Consider the following 15272-nt stretch of genomic DNA (forward strand, 5'->3'; position numbering starts at 1 on the left):
GGTACCAGGTTTCTTGGTGCAATCCCTAAATCTCTGTCTGTACAATTCAGGAGTCAACCCATACCTTGTCATAAGAGCCTCCTTCATGTGTGGATAGGATGTGTGGACATCAGAGGGGAGGTCTAGCAGTGTGTCCCGCCCCTCACTCAGGAACCTTCCCCACAACCCCGCTCCCCAATCCTTCTCAGGGACCCGGTGGGAGGACATGGCTACTTCATAGGCCCTGAACCACTGCCCAATATCATCCTGTTTATAATATTCTCTGACTACATCTTTAGGAATGTGCACCCTTGACTCTGTTGAATTGCTGCCACCAGAGGGTGAGTTGTCTAAACTCCTGGCCTTGAGATCCAACTCCCTCATTTTTACCTCATGCTCCATGGCCAGTTTCTGCCTTTCCATCTCCATTTGTAGTTTTGCCATCTCCACCTCATGTGCTCGTGCAGCACTCCTGTCGGCCATCTCCTCGGGCGACAGGCCTCTGCTAGGCTCAAAAACACCTTCTGGGGGTATCACCTCTCGTGCATTCTCTGGAAACTTTGATTCGTGCCAGGCTCTCAGCGCCTTCACGTACTGATCCTTGGTCGTTAGTCCACTTTGCTTAATTCTGTACTTGGAGAGATATCCTTTCAGGACATCATTGGTGCACTTCCTCAGTGCCTCCTGCTCCCAATCGATGTCATCAACTCCAGAGAATATAGAGGACGCTCCGCCTCCACTGACTGAGCTAGGCATGGTTTCTTAAGGTGGAGATTCTTCTTTAGCAACAACTGTCAATCAATCTGTGGCTGCGTTATAGGTCTGCTCTACGTGGTGATCAATAATTCACTGTATGTAAATCATAAATGCAAATTCGAAATCCCACCGCTGCCACCAATGTTAGAATGGGGAACCTCTGGTTGGCACAGGTAGGTACTTGTGACAAGCAGTGGTCCCTTCTTCTATTCAGGGCGAGAGAATTACCCCTTCAGAACAACCCCTGCTCACCCTATAGGTAGTGTGGCGCGAGCAGTCAGGGCTAAACTTCAGGGCGCTAGTCAGTGAAGCATTTATGATCACACACAGTAAACCACAACGATCCCCCACAAATGGACACCAGGCGTAAGTTGTATCAAAAATACGGATGCTTTATATAAAAGATTCTTGGTTACGCAGGCATGTACAAGACCATCAATAACGGTTGCGAAATGGAAGCCACAAGATGATAATTAGGCACTGTTCTTTTCTTTGGTAACTTCTTTGATCACGAGCGCTTCGCAGGGCTCGGTTCGAGTCGGTCCAGTCACGATGATGCGCAAGGCACCCGGGATACAGTGATACGGGGAAATCAGAACGTTGCGGACCCCGAGTCCGATAGAAAGTTCACTGTACCTGGGAACGTGCGATGTGCTTGGACGAGTCTTCGGGGGAGATGCAGGTTCTGCACCTCGTGGGTCTCCGGATCAAGAATTCAGCGGGCGGCTCTCGGTAGACAGGTGCGGCCCAGGGCCTCCGACACGGACTGTGCGGGAGGTCACTGCGGAGGGCGGCACGGTCAGACTCAGGCTGGGAGGTGAAGCAGGGCGGCCGGATACGTTACGACGTACGGGCGGCCGTCCGAGGCTGGATTTCACTTCCCCACTAGAAATCCGGCGGGAGGGCGAGAGGGCACCAAGCGCGCTCCAGTAGCAGGCAGGTGACAGGGAAGCGGGACGGCCAGACTCGATGGGTCCAGAGCGACTCAGGTAGAGCGGGGCTCACGGCGAGTGGAGGCGGCCAGGCTTCGGGGTGTCACGGCCCTAGGAGGGATGCGAAGGTGCGCAGGGCACTCCGGCGGGAGAAAGCACACGGCTCGAATTCTCAGACGAGCGGAGACACAGTGAACCCACTGGTCCTGGGGTTCAGTTCAGGGGGCAAGCTCTTCTTCCAAGCCCTTGGAGATAGTTGAAAACAAAGTGCAAAGTCTCTTTCAGTCTTTTCCTCTCCTTCCTCAGCAAGGCACCTACTGCAGGCCAGTCCCTTAGGTCAGGGAAAGTTACTCCTCCTTCAGCTTCTTCCAGGTCCTTCTAGTCGGGCAGAGTTCCTTTGTGGTTCAATCTGGATCTGATTTCATAGGAGCCAGGCTCCTACTTTTATACAGTGATTCTTTTGTTCTTTAGCGCCAGGGGGCCTGGGCCTGGCTCAGTCCAGTTTCTGGAGTACTTTGTTTTGGTGACTCTGCTCTTTCCTTTCAGCAGCAGGGCAGAGACATCAGCCGCTCCACAGGGGGCGGCGCCGGCTTTGTGGTGGCAGAGCACAGGTCTATTCAAGAGTCAGGGTGTACTCCTCCCACCCATCCTGGTGTAATATCTCTACCCACCACCTGGCAGCCAACCTGTCTCCTGGAATCCCCCAGCCCTGCTCCTGTACTGTTGCTAGGCAGAACACACACCCACAGCAGAGGCGGACTGAGATGGTCAGGCACGCAAAGGCTAACTTTCTAAAAGTAGCATTTGCAAACCCAGGATATTAAAATAACCTTTACTAAAAGATGTATTTTATTATCCCGAGTTCAGGCATACTAAACATGACTTTCTACCATGCTCTCTGAGTCTACTGGGGTCACAGCGTGGAGCGATCCCAGCAGCCCATTCTGGCCTATGGAGAGCAGGTAGCCTTCAATAGTGAAAAACGAAAATGGCTGTAATTCACTATTAAGACATGCCACACACACCAGGGCATGTCCTACCTTAGGCCTACAATGCACCCTGCGCTTAGGCCTACCAGAGGGGTGACTAACATGTAGTTAAGGGAAGGTTTAGGGACTGGTAAGTGGGGACACTTGCTCAGTCAGCGCGACGGTACCAGACCGCGCGCAGGTTCTGCAGTGGCAGACCCTAGACACATTTTACCCCGCTGCTTCGGTGGGTGACACAACCAGTGCTGCAAGCCCACTAGCAGCATTTGGATATACAAGCCCTTGGCACCCCTGGTGCACTCTACTAGGGACTGATAGTAAACCAAATAAACCAAACGTGGAAGTCAATTCACATAATACATTTTACCATAGGGAGCACTTGCACTGTGGCACTGGATGGCAGTGGCACAGTGCCCTGAGCAGCTAACACCAACACAAAACACATTGAGGCACAGACAAAAATGGAAGGGTGACCCACGCCAATGGTGCCAGGTCTAACAGTTATCCTGGTCGGTGGGGTTATCCCATGCCTGATCTGGGTCTTGCATGTGATCATCAGGATCGATATCCCCAGGGTAGGTGGTATCATCCCCTATATAGTCCTCTCCGGCGTCTGCCTCTGAATGCGTAGGAGAAAAGGACGGTGGGTCCTGAAGGAAGGGTTGAAAGGTTTCATGAAGCACTGGTGCGGAACCTGCCGGCAGTTTTTGTTTCAAAGGAATCTTGTATGAGTCCAAGCCCTTCTCTGGTGTGATTTTCCGCTTGCGGAGCATCAGCCTACCAGTGTCGGCGTCGATAAAGTGTGCCTGTGAAGGCTCGATATCGATTTGTCCAGTGGATAGTGACTGTGTTTGGTGGACACGTGTCCGAATTTCGAACATTTTTGGTGCCTTGGGCGGCGGCAATCCAAATGTGATGTGCGCCGGCGCCGAGTGTGATTTTGCGGCCTTGTGCGTTTCGGGACCCGACGTAGGTTGGAGGGTTGCCCGGTCCCTGATGCGTTGCAACGACGCTGAGACCTGTGGCAAGGGGAACGCAGATGGCGCTTTGGAACCGATAGGCACCTTGGAGGCAGGCGTAGAAGCGGTATCCGACTTATTTCCAGTCTTTGGGTCGTCGATCCGAAGGTAGGTATCGACGCTCGTAGGAGCCGATGATTTGGCAGGCGCCGCACCCTTCGATGTCGACGCAGACGGATCGACCACCTTGACCTTGGTGGGCTGGGCCGTAATCTTTGGTGCCATAGGCCGAGGCCCTTGTGGGGACCGAGGGCCTTCTTCTTTGGCTCGGCGCCGGGACCTGTCGCGGTGAGCTCGGCACCGAAATCTCTTTTGGTGCGTTCGGTGCCGATGACCTGTGCCGGCGTCGAAGGAGTGGAGGGCTTCGAGGCCTTCGATCCGATCGCAACTTGTTTCACTTTCGGTTTCGATGTAACCGGAGCGACGGACGGTTTCGCTGAAGGAAATCCAGTCGTCTTCGATATTAATGGCTCCTGTGAAATGTTCGAGGCCGGGCCTTGAGGCGGGGCCGAAGAACCGTGTGACTGATCTCAGGTAAGGCCCGCAGGCGATCCCTCGACCTGAGCCTTATGACGACGTTGTCTCTCGGCCTCCGTATCGACAGGTTGGCCTAGCTCTTCGCTGGAGCTATCTTCCTCGGCCCCAAGGGCCTCATTGTAGTCTCCTACCTCTTCGACGACGTCTTCGTCCTCAAAGATCACCTCATCATCGTCTTCCGATCGGGAGTCATGTTCGGAAGCGTGGCTGGAGTCTATGTCTTCTACGCTCTCTGCTTCTTCGTCCTCGGTGCTGAAGATGTTGGCCGGGGCAGGCGCCGATTGCTGTGCCTCCAATCTCGCTGCCCGTCGATTCCGCAGTCTTCTTCGAGCGGAACCGGGCGCAGGCCATACATTTCGACTCATCATGATCCGGTGAGAGACATTTGTTGCACACCGGATGGACATCGACGTGTGGGTATTTCGCATGGCATAAAGGACATCTCTTGAAGGGAGTCCTCGATTCCATCGTCGATCGGAGTTCGATGTTCGGACCGAATCGGATCCGAAAAGCGTGAAGAAGGTGCTAAAACACAAAATAAACTGGTCGATACCGAACGGGAACAATACCGACGAGGTCTAAAGGCCTTTTGGCCTTAAACTAAAGTTTCCGAACTTGAGCTAAGATAAGCACATCCGAACCCAATGGCGGAAAAAAACAATCTAAGGATGGAGAGGATGCCCATGCGCACTGTAGTCCAGGGGAGGAGCCACCTATCTCGTGATACTTCGAAGACTCTTCCAGGACAACAATGTGCAATCATCCGGACCCAACACTAGGCGGCGATCTATGCACAGATATGAATTCAGCAGCCCACATGCCTCGAACTGTGGCAAAGCAGGGGTGAAATAGAACCTGCAAGAGTAAGATACAAGGGCAGGGAATGTCTGCTTATGGATGATGGAGGCATGAGGTGGAATCAAGACTATGGAGCCTTTGTACTTGAACCTTCTATAGCGCCGGTCATGTTTTCTGAGCAAAGCTTTGGGCCCCTGCACTTATTCTTGTACAAATTAAGCACTGTGCGCCATTTCATACTGTAGTTCATCTCACTGCAGGCTCTGGGAAGCCCAAGCACCCTCCTCCCATATCTAGGTCACTGCTTGTGGAAGGCAGCGTACACTTGTATTCAGGCTGCCTAACTTATAAAGCGCTTTATCCTCCAACAATCCCATTTCAGAGAGTGACGAAACCACAAGGTGTAGGTGGCTGGTGTAAACTACTAGCAAGCTTTGGTTTCTGCCTTGTATGTCACAAAGGACGGAGTCTTGTGCTCTGAAAAACTGCTTTTCTGACATTTGCCTTAGGTTGTTGCACTCCCTTCCATCTTCCTGAAGACTTAGTCCCACTCCTATGGTTTTCTGCAAAGAGCTGTATACTTTTCGTTTTAATACACAATTCTTATAAGTGCTTCTGCCCTCTATTCGAGCTGCTCAGTTATTTTGTTTAGGGCTTCATCTTTTCAAATCCAGTCCTATCATTCTATCTCTACTCCAATCTTGACTACACATGGATGAAATCAAGAAAACAAATAAAACACAACTAATGTCCAAGAAAGAAAAATTGTACTAACCTACTAATATTAGGCTCATTCCCTCGTCAGGGGTCCTAAGCGCTATATAAATAAATGTACAATTACAATCTTTTGAATTGTAATTTCTATGTTGTCTGGGGTACGGACATTTGTGTTTCCCTGCATTGCTGCGTGTGCTCTGCTAGCCTAACCGGCAAGGTTTGAGCATTGCAAACTTTAAAGAAACGTCCTACTGACCTGCAGCTTGGAGTGTATGACCGCCAGCGGGTGTCCAGCTTCGTCCCGGGGGTAGTCCACCCTTTCTTGCACTTCGTATGCTTCCATTTCGAAAGCGGGGAACTCTGCACCTGGCGTGGAGAGAGAGGACAAGGTGGTGAGGTAGATGCATGGACACAGGGGTGAGGGCGAGTGAGACACATGAGGAATCAGGACACAAGGCTACGAGATCGACCCTATGCAGAGGTGTGAGAGAGAGAGAGATGCGTGAAATCCTGGGCTACACTTTGAGGCTAATATCTGGGGACATGGAATGGGGAGCTCCAGACTGCCAAGAACATGACCACACTGTAACTGGGACTCACAGAAAACCAGAAGAGTGGTAACTCTGGAACAAGGAAGATTCAGAGAAAATATGGAAGAGTGCGGGTGTAATGGGTTTGTATTTACTATTCTCTTATTAGAATGTTCTTCGTGCTGTGTTCTGTTTGCCCTGCGCATGGAGTGTGCGTCCTTAGGAGTTCAGTCAACTGCGGTCAGTTCTGAGTTGGATCCTGAGAGTGCGCCGCTCCTTGCCGTGACTGAAGCTGTATGTCATAAACGAGACTTTAAATATAGAAATACTTCTCCTTCGTGGTGTCTCTCAACTTACCACAGCTGAGTGTGACTCATTGAGATCAGGACTAGACTATGATGGACATCCATGGGGGACCGAGAGGAATGGCAAGTGTTACAGAGGGACGCGCCACACACCTCTGAGGGAGATATATGTAAACATGGAAGTGCAGTGAGTTTGACACCCTAAAGGTAAGTATGAGGCTGTGGTGGACGCATTGCGGAGACCTGTCAGAGAAAATCGAGTTCACGCTCATTCTCAAATCTCATCAAAAAGCTTTAAAATACTTTAATACACACCTCAAATATGGTGACAGACGTTAACAAGGGTCACGACAGAGTAGCATTGATGCCCACCCAAGGAAATGGGAAGTCCAAGACGATACTTTTAGTACTCCTTGTATTGAGACTCTAATGGTGCTTAGCCTGAGCACATTCCGCCAGTCTACCATTCTGCCATGTATTCGTCACCCATCAAACCCCATGTAGATGTGCCAGAAGGGCAAACATATTTAGATCAAACTGTGATAGTACATATGGCAACATACTGAATACGTATGTTTAGGTAGTACAATATGGTTATTCTAAGCTTGGCCATAAATATAATAATCACTTGTATAGCTTTTTATAAACAAGGCAAATGGTGAATTAATAGTTGGCCATTTCCTTCTTCTGACAGCCAACATGTTTGATCCTTGTTCACAGGACTTTAAAAAGGCTCAGTTGGCTAGTAAGGGCATTTTTACTTAGTACATGTTAGAAAATTCTATTTCCAAGTGCAGAAATGACTATGAAACGGAATCTGTCTGTATATAGTTTAGGAATCCATTCTACTGAAACTACAGCAATGTAGATACGTGTACCATGCCTCTATGTGGTGGACAGGTAGCAATGATAAGTACTTAAAGGGTGCAAGAAGACTCATGTTTAAATAATACTAGGAAAGTGATGTACTAGAAGCCAGGTTAATCCAATTCCACGTATGAACAGTGTGGACACAATTATGTTATCTCCAGCACTAGCCAAAGATGCTATTAAGGCAACACTATTAAGGCACCAGTTCTGGTTCATCTTCACAGGTTGTTAATTAAGCAACAAGTTCCATTTAAACCCATGCGTAGTGTACTTGGGGCATGGCAATGTCTTTGGTTTCAAACTTCTTTTTCAATTCATTTAACGCAGGGCCCCCGCCTGCTGACAATGTCTGAGATAGTCCTACTGTAGGACTTTTCCACAACTCTTGACAGTTTTTATCTGTGTTGTTCTTAAGCAGTGTCCTATACCATGAAAAACCTGATCACACTACTTTATGTCAATAGTCATAAAGGAATAGAGACTTGGTAGTGATCAATATTTTCAGTCGGCCCTTGTTTTTTTTGGCCGAGTAGATTGTTTCATGCATTCAACACCACTTTTAAACCTGATGTCGCCCCTGACTGTTGGCTAAAATTCAAGACTCCATAGCCGTACATTTGACAAACGTTTGGTGACCCTCAATCCAATGATCCCTAGTCGGATGGTACAGATGATGTGTTCAATGCACTTCACTTAAATGGAGCATACTTAAATGGAGCATACAGAATAAAAAGAGTAAGATGGCAGTCCTGTGATGATATGTAGTCAACCCAATGAGCCTGAAGCTCTACCTCCAAGCCGCAGCCGCTGGAGGTAAGAGCGGTGAGGCTTTGAGGGGATTTCGAGAGACGACCTTGAGGTAAAATGTATTATTTATTAAATTTTTGCTTGTGGTCGTCTCTCGAAATCCCACCACACCGCTATTACCTGCGGCGGCTGAGATAATCATCCCTTAATACACCACGCTCAAGCCTATTAATCCGTTCACCATACTTGCATGCAGAAGCTGTGATTTAGGAAGAATCATATCTTGGGAAAGCCATTCTCAGTTCTGGTGCCGACTATTTAAAATGGCCTCCTGACAGGTCGCAGTTTACCATTTTGCATTCAGGATGCTGTTCGAAAACTGTTCGCTTTCTTGTAGTTATACATACGTGCCTAGTCCCTCTTCTTTTTAAGACAACTTTACTTACATTCTCTGTTGTCCGTGCCACAACACTTCTTAAGAGCGTATGACAACTTTACAAAAGTCCTGTACACAACATGGTATTATGAGGGCTCAGGGGAACTGAACGGTGTGAGAAAAGTTTGTTCATCCTAAAAGAAGCATACCTCACACTGGCCTCTGCCAATGCCAATGTTTTCACTGCGCATCACACATATACTCATGTTTCACCAATCTCTACTCAAAACGTAACCTCTAGTTACATCCGTGTTGCTGCCAAAATACTGTAGTTAAAAGATCACCCGACGTGAATTTGGCTTATACTCCAGGTGATATTCAAACCAATACCGACTCAGCACCCTGCAACACGGTATTGAAGAAGAAAATATTTGCATGCATCACCTGGCATCTGGAAATATACAAGTAACCAAGATGCTCACATGGTGCCCCTTTATAAAGCACCCTAATAAAACTGGATTAAAAAAGGACCCATGATTACAGGTTTAACCAATCCAAGGAGAGTGACAATGGATTTGTATCTTGCCTATCCACGTTTGCATACAACCTCTGACCTGTGGGACAGAAATGTGAAGAGGAATGCAGGTTATAAAAGAATGAGTCTCTTAACCTACTAACCAACGGAGAATGATGCATGTTGGGAAAGAGTGAGTACCTACCCAACCAATTAGGAGATATTAATGATTGGGGGCCGGTATCAGTCAATATCTAGTTTGACTGAGAAATGTGCATATATTTCAAAATTTGAATTAGGTCGAGTTCAGTGCCCCAAAAGTGTAATTACAAATCTTGGCTTCTGGGTGGATAACAATTTGTCCATACAAGATTAGGTTTCTTCTCTTCTTTTTGTGATTACTGTTCCAGCACCTTGCAATTGTTTAAAGAAGTGTTCAAGTGGCTTCCGATAAAGTCTAGGAGAACTTTGATCCAGGCCCACATTATGAGTCTCCTGGATTATGGAAATGCTCTTCTAGCAGCGGCTAACTACACCTTTCTTTCCAAATTACAGGTGGTATAAATTACGGTGGCTCATCTTCTCTATGAACTTTCTCCTGGCTCCCCCAAAATTTGGAGTGGTGCACTACCCAGGTGGTCTTTTCAATACATTTTGTTCACTTGTTTTTGTTGTATCAAAATCAATCCTTTATTTTCAATGTCATCCGACAATACAAAGTTCCAGCCAACGCGTTTCGTTCATTAAGCAATGAACTTCTTCAGGGCGATTGTAGTTGCTGGGACGGTGAAGAGAAATATGCTTCCTGTCGCCGTGTTTTGTGATAGGCGTGATGCGAGCTAGCTCAAGTATGCTCGTGGTGTTCGTAAAAAGAAGCGTCTGTCTGGCAGGTGTGAAAAATTGCAAAACTACACCAGGTGTGACCTCCTTCATAAGGGCCAGGATCCATAGTTCTGTGGTGCAGTACGCCTGGGCCAATCTCGATCCGGTCAGTGAGCCTCTCCTACCTCCTAGCTAGGCACATTCGGTAATGTCCGAGTAGAAATCTGAGGTCCAAGGAAAAAGCCTTTTTAATAAGTCATTGCCACATCTGAACCTCTAGGTTTGGTGGTCAATCATTATCCTACCTAGCCCCTTATCCTTAGAGAGCGTTCCTCGCCATAGTCCATCTTTTTCTGATTTTGAAAGGTTTAAAAAAAACCTGCTGAAAACCTGTCTTTTCTGTATTTTTTACTTTCCTTTTTGTTCACTGGAGCGCGGAGATACTCTTTTGGGAGTAAGTCACATGCGCTATATAAGCTTTAGCATAACATAAAATAATACACTGAACACATTTTGAAAATCCAATTCAACATTAAAAAAAAAGATATGTGGTCATTGATTCTCCAAATTTACCGTCGATTTTGACCTCATGTGCCTCACTCAATCTTTTTTTTTTTCCTTACACGGCCAATTTTGTTCCGCTTTTTTTTGGATCTATTGTCTGTAGTCTCTACTAACAGAAATAAGGCTGTCACCTCATTCAGATTTATTTTTAAATGAATGAATGAGTGCCTACAAATTCTAAAATCAAACAAGTAGACTGAGTAAAGACACCAGGGGTAGAAGCCACTGTCTTTACTCGTAATGCCTTGATTCCGAGAGATGAAGTAATATCCTACGATTCCGCATCCAACTGGTTAGCTTTCTCACGTAAAATGTAGATCTAAATGTAAAACCCTGCACAAGCCTCAATATTTAACCTTTCCCTACCAACTGAACAAACTGGGACTTACTGACCACGCAGGAATAATCTAACCTATTTAGGAGACCTAAATGTGTGGTTGGACAATCCATCAGGGGCAATATTCGATTTCAAAGACTGATTTGAAATCTTTATCATGCAGCTACTGTCCAAATAATTGTAGTTGGAGAGCCCATTCCACTGATCAGGACTGATCATTTAACCATATCCTTTTATATCGACTTCCCTGCCATGGCTAGTGTCTCTTCATTAACAAGATACTGTAACCATACCTCTTCTGACTCAATTGCCTCAGAGGTAATAAATAACTCCAGAGAAAGAGAACAGAAACCAGTCTAGTTTGATCGCAAGGCCTTTGAACCCACTGTCAACCAATCTCGATACGGGGTATTAGACAGCATTATTCCTTTACATGAGAAGAAATTCACTTAGTAAATATAACCTATAACTTGCTGCAGACCTGGAAAAACTTAAGCTACCACCATTACAACATGAGAGGCAATGAAGTAAAACCTATTATTTAGCCCTCAAAAAGTCTTATTTAATAAAAGCCAACACATACAGGGATCCTATCCCAGAAGCAAAGTGTGGTTCAAAAGGCGGTTAAAGCAAGCAAATAGATTAACCAAAGAACTAAACAGAACCATTGATGACTTACAGCCGCCTTTCATAACCAAAAGTAAAGTGAAGACTTCAGATAGACTATGCAAAATCTTACCGCAATTTCCAAAAGAAAAATATAAACACCATCAAGACCATTATACATGAGACCGTATCTAAACTAACAAAGTGTTGTAGATTGCGGCCTGGAAAACCACACTACCAATCAAGAAATGTCATTTATTTCTGAAGAGTCACTAATGGAGGCTATCAATAAAAGTCCCCCTTCCAGCTCTCCTCTGAATCTCTGCCTTTTGCTAAATGAAGAACACTTATCCATAAACAGCTCCCAGGCGTCAAAATTGATTCCTGTCTCTTGGAGTACTGGGCAAGGCTCTTGGAAAAAGTAGTGTTCTCTCAAATTCAGAGCTATGTGGAAGAAAATGGTATACCAGACTCTTTCCATGCAGGCTTTTGTCCAAGGAGCAAGGAGCTAGTTTTGTTCTCAGTACTCAATCTGCACTGACCTGCAGAAAGTGTTGGTGTCTGTGCATTAGCCATTTTTCACCTATCTGCTGCCTTCGATAAAACTGTTCCTATTAACAGACTCGTAAATGCAGGCATCAAAGGGTCTGTATCAAGCGGATGGATCTCATATTGGACATAACTGTATCAATCAGTGACACTACTTGCGTTCAAGCCTAAACACAAAGCTCACATTTGAAGTGTCTCTCAGGTGTCAATACCTTCCCCAACCTTTTATTCATCTATAAAAACTGATATGCATCTGCTGGCAAAAGATCTCAATCAAAATGGAGCTAGGTTTTACATGAACGCAGAAGATACCCAATGGATCTTTGGTTTGTCCTGCACCACCGAGAACTCATCCACTCTGGTAGAAACATGCACTTGACCCACTGGTAAAATCAGGCAAATTTAATTAAATTAAATCCAACTGACAGTAAATTTCTGATTACCACTCAGGGTCTATGACTTCAAAAGACTTAACCTAACCATTTATTATAGACCCACCTCCCATACCAGGTACCAATGACCAAAATGTCCCGCTTTAACTTAGACCTGGATACTCTGACGCAAACATAATTCATGTTCCTTTTTTAAATCGAAGAAACTTTGAACAATCTTCCCTTTCATGAAAATGCGGTTTCATGTTCCAGGGAGTGCAATTTATATTGTTCCCCAGAGAAAATGTTGAAAAACTGCAGCTGATCTAAAGTGCAGCGGCTCATTTAATCGTTAGCATCCCCAGGTCAGCTCATCTTGACCCTATTTTAATGCAGTTGCATTGGTTACCTATAAGGCATAGGGTCAAGCTTAAGGAAATGGTTGCAGTTTACCTACCGAAGATACCCTGATTTCAGGGCCTGTAAAATGTACTTGCCACATACTCTCAAGATCATTAAGGTCTACTCAGAGGCTTTTGTTGTCTATCCCCAGAGCTACAACATTCATCTTTAGTGACAGATGAATTTCTGTTGCTGCAGTGCTGGGTAAGGTTGTCAGAGATGATTTCCTTTGATTGCTTGCACTTCACTTTTTGATTCCAATTCATGCTAAAATCTCCAATAAGGGACTGCTTTCTGAGGATAGGATCTGATCAGCCATAAGCTCCATAAGTTTGCCTTCAGTTATATCCTTACCTGGAGGGAAATATTGAACGCTCAAGCTAGGATGCAAGGCACTGTTGTTAGGGATGGTCACTGTGAGACATTTGAAGAAAATGAGTGAGTTCTGATGTAGCAGCAGAATGGGTGTTCTTTACATATACATACAATATACTACCTGTCTTATCAGGACCGTCCTTGCATAGACAGACTTGCGGAAGTAGGGAGTTAACTATGGGTTGGGATGCAGAGCTGAATTAGGTGGCTATGAGCTTAAGAGCAGAGGATCTGCAGTCCATGAGATTGCACTTGATTTGCTTGTATTCAGTTATTATGAGTGGATCGCTACTAGTATTTTCTGGACTTGCCCTTTCTGCAGGATCTTCTTCATACTTTGTTGCCATCCTCCTCCTATGCTTGCCGAATTAGCTTTTGCTGGACTTAGGACTCTATGTATGTTACCACTACTAACCAGTGCTAAAGTGCTTGTGCTTTCTCCTCTAAACATGGTAACAATGGCTTATACCAAATTGGCATATTTAATTTACTTATAAATTCTTAGTAAAGTGGCAGTACATTTTTAAATGTTTTAATTTAAAAAGTTTTATGTAAAGCGAACATGACCCTAGTGGGTATCAGAGCCCTTTACATAAGAGTTGAGGAACCCAAAAAGCAGTGATATAAAGCAATAACAGCCGATATAATGATATAAAGCAATTATATAAAGCAATAACAGCCGGTAAAAAATGACAACAAAATGATGGAGAAGTGTGGCTCAATGAGTGGAGAAGTGTGGCTCAATGATTAGAGCGGCAGACCCTGATGCAGAGGTCTAGCCCGGGACCAGGGTTCAATTCCCCGCCTCGGCGGGTCTTGGGCTCAAAAATTCCACGGACCTGATAATTCTCGCCTCGGTGCCATTCCAATCATGGAGTCCCACTCTGCAACTCTGGGCAATAGCTTGCTTAATCTCCACAACGGCCCCCACAACGCTAAGGATGCCTGGCCTCCACCTTGGGGGTGCCCAGGAGTGGACGCCTCACAGGGAAAGCCAGGATGGGTTCCACAGCGGTATTCGTACAAGCGCCTTGAGACCCTTGCGGGTGAGTAGTGCGCTATACAAGTATCAATTTACATTTACATTTACATAAAAGAGGCAAGCAATGGGGATACAGTTGCCAATTAATAAAAGGTACATGATAGGGGACAAAAGGGCAAAAGTTTCTAGCTCAGCACGGTATTTATCAGTAATGTTTTCATTTCCCTTTTGAAGGCAAGTGTAGAAAGAATCAGTCTAGTTCCCGGAGGAAGGGAGTTCCAAATTCTCGGGTCAATACCTGAGAAAGTACGATCACAGGTTTTCAGTTTTTTAAATTTCTTTGGCTTGAGAAGCAAGGCGCTGGAGCTCCTTGAGGAACGGGCACCGCCCGACAGTTCGAGCTTATTTGCCAGGTACAGAGGAGTGTTGAAATGCAGTGCTTTACGAGTCATACATGCAAATTAGTATTCGAGTCCTTGCCTCAAACGGAAGACAGTTTAGAGATTTCAGGTCAGGAGAAATGTGGTTGGATTTCTTGGAACCAGCTTAGCCACCGCATGCAGGGATGCTCTGAGGGGGGCTAATCCGTATCTCGGTAGTCCGCAGAATGTGGCACTACCGTATTCCAACAGTGAGATGACTAACACTTGCACCCCCGCTTTGAAGTCATCATGGAGAAGGAAGGGTTTAAGTTTCCTGAGGATGCTCAGTTGGAAATACGCTCCTTTGTAAGATGTGATCTTGCATGTTTAGGGTCTTATCCAGCACTTTTCCTAGGGATTTCGTAGAGTCAATGATGTGAGGTGTGCAGTTGAGAGCAGAGAGGTTTTTCACATACTTCTCCACAATGGGGGTTTGCTTGGACAGCGAGATAAGTAGGAATTCCGTTTTGAGGGCGTTAAGTTTGAGGTGGATGGAGGTTAACCAAATTTGGGTTTTGAGCAGGGTTGCATTGAGTATCATAATATCTTTAGGGGAAGAGATTTTCATGTACAATTGGGTGTCCTCTGCATACTTGTGATATTAGATGTTAGAGGCTTTGAGGACTGCAGTAAGAGATTCAATGAATAGATTGGAAAGCGTGGGAGAGAGAAAGGACCCTTGCGGCACCCCCATAGTGCAGGGACTGGAGTTGGATAGAGTTTGATTGGATTTGACTCTCTGCGTTCTGTGACTGAGAAAGAAGAGAATGTTG

At 45.9% G+C, this 15272-nt stretch overlaps 1 protein-coding gene across 2 annotated transcripts in view; it reads right to left on the reverse strand.

Moving 5' to 3' along the window:
- Positions 1–15272, reverse strand: part of LOC146858973 (N-acyl-aromatic-L-amino acid amidohydrolase (carboxylate-forming)-like) — a 174436-nt gene that overhangs the window by 34291 nt on the left and 124873 nt on the right. For both annotated transcript variants that reach the window (XM_085649613.1, XM_085649612.1), the window contains exon 6: positions 5984–6093. In XM_085649613.1, coding sequence (XP_085505739.1) covers positions 5984–6093 — 110 coding nt within the window. The remainder of the gene's footprint in view (positions 1–5983; positions 6094–15272) is intronic.

The sequence above is a fragment of the Triturus cristatus genome, chromosome 3_2, assembly GCF_964204655.1.
Source record: "Triturus cristatus chromosome 3_2, aTriCri1.1, whole genome shotgun sequence".
Lineage (NCBI taxonomy): Eukaryota > Metazoa > Chordata > Amphibia > Caudata > Salamandridae > Triturus > Triturus cristatus.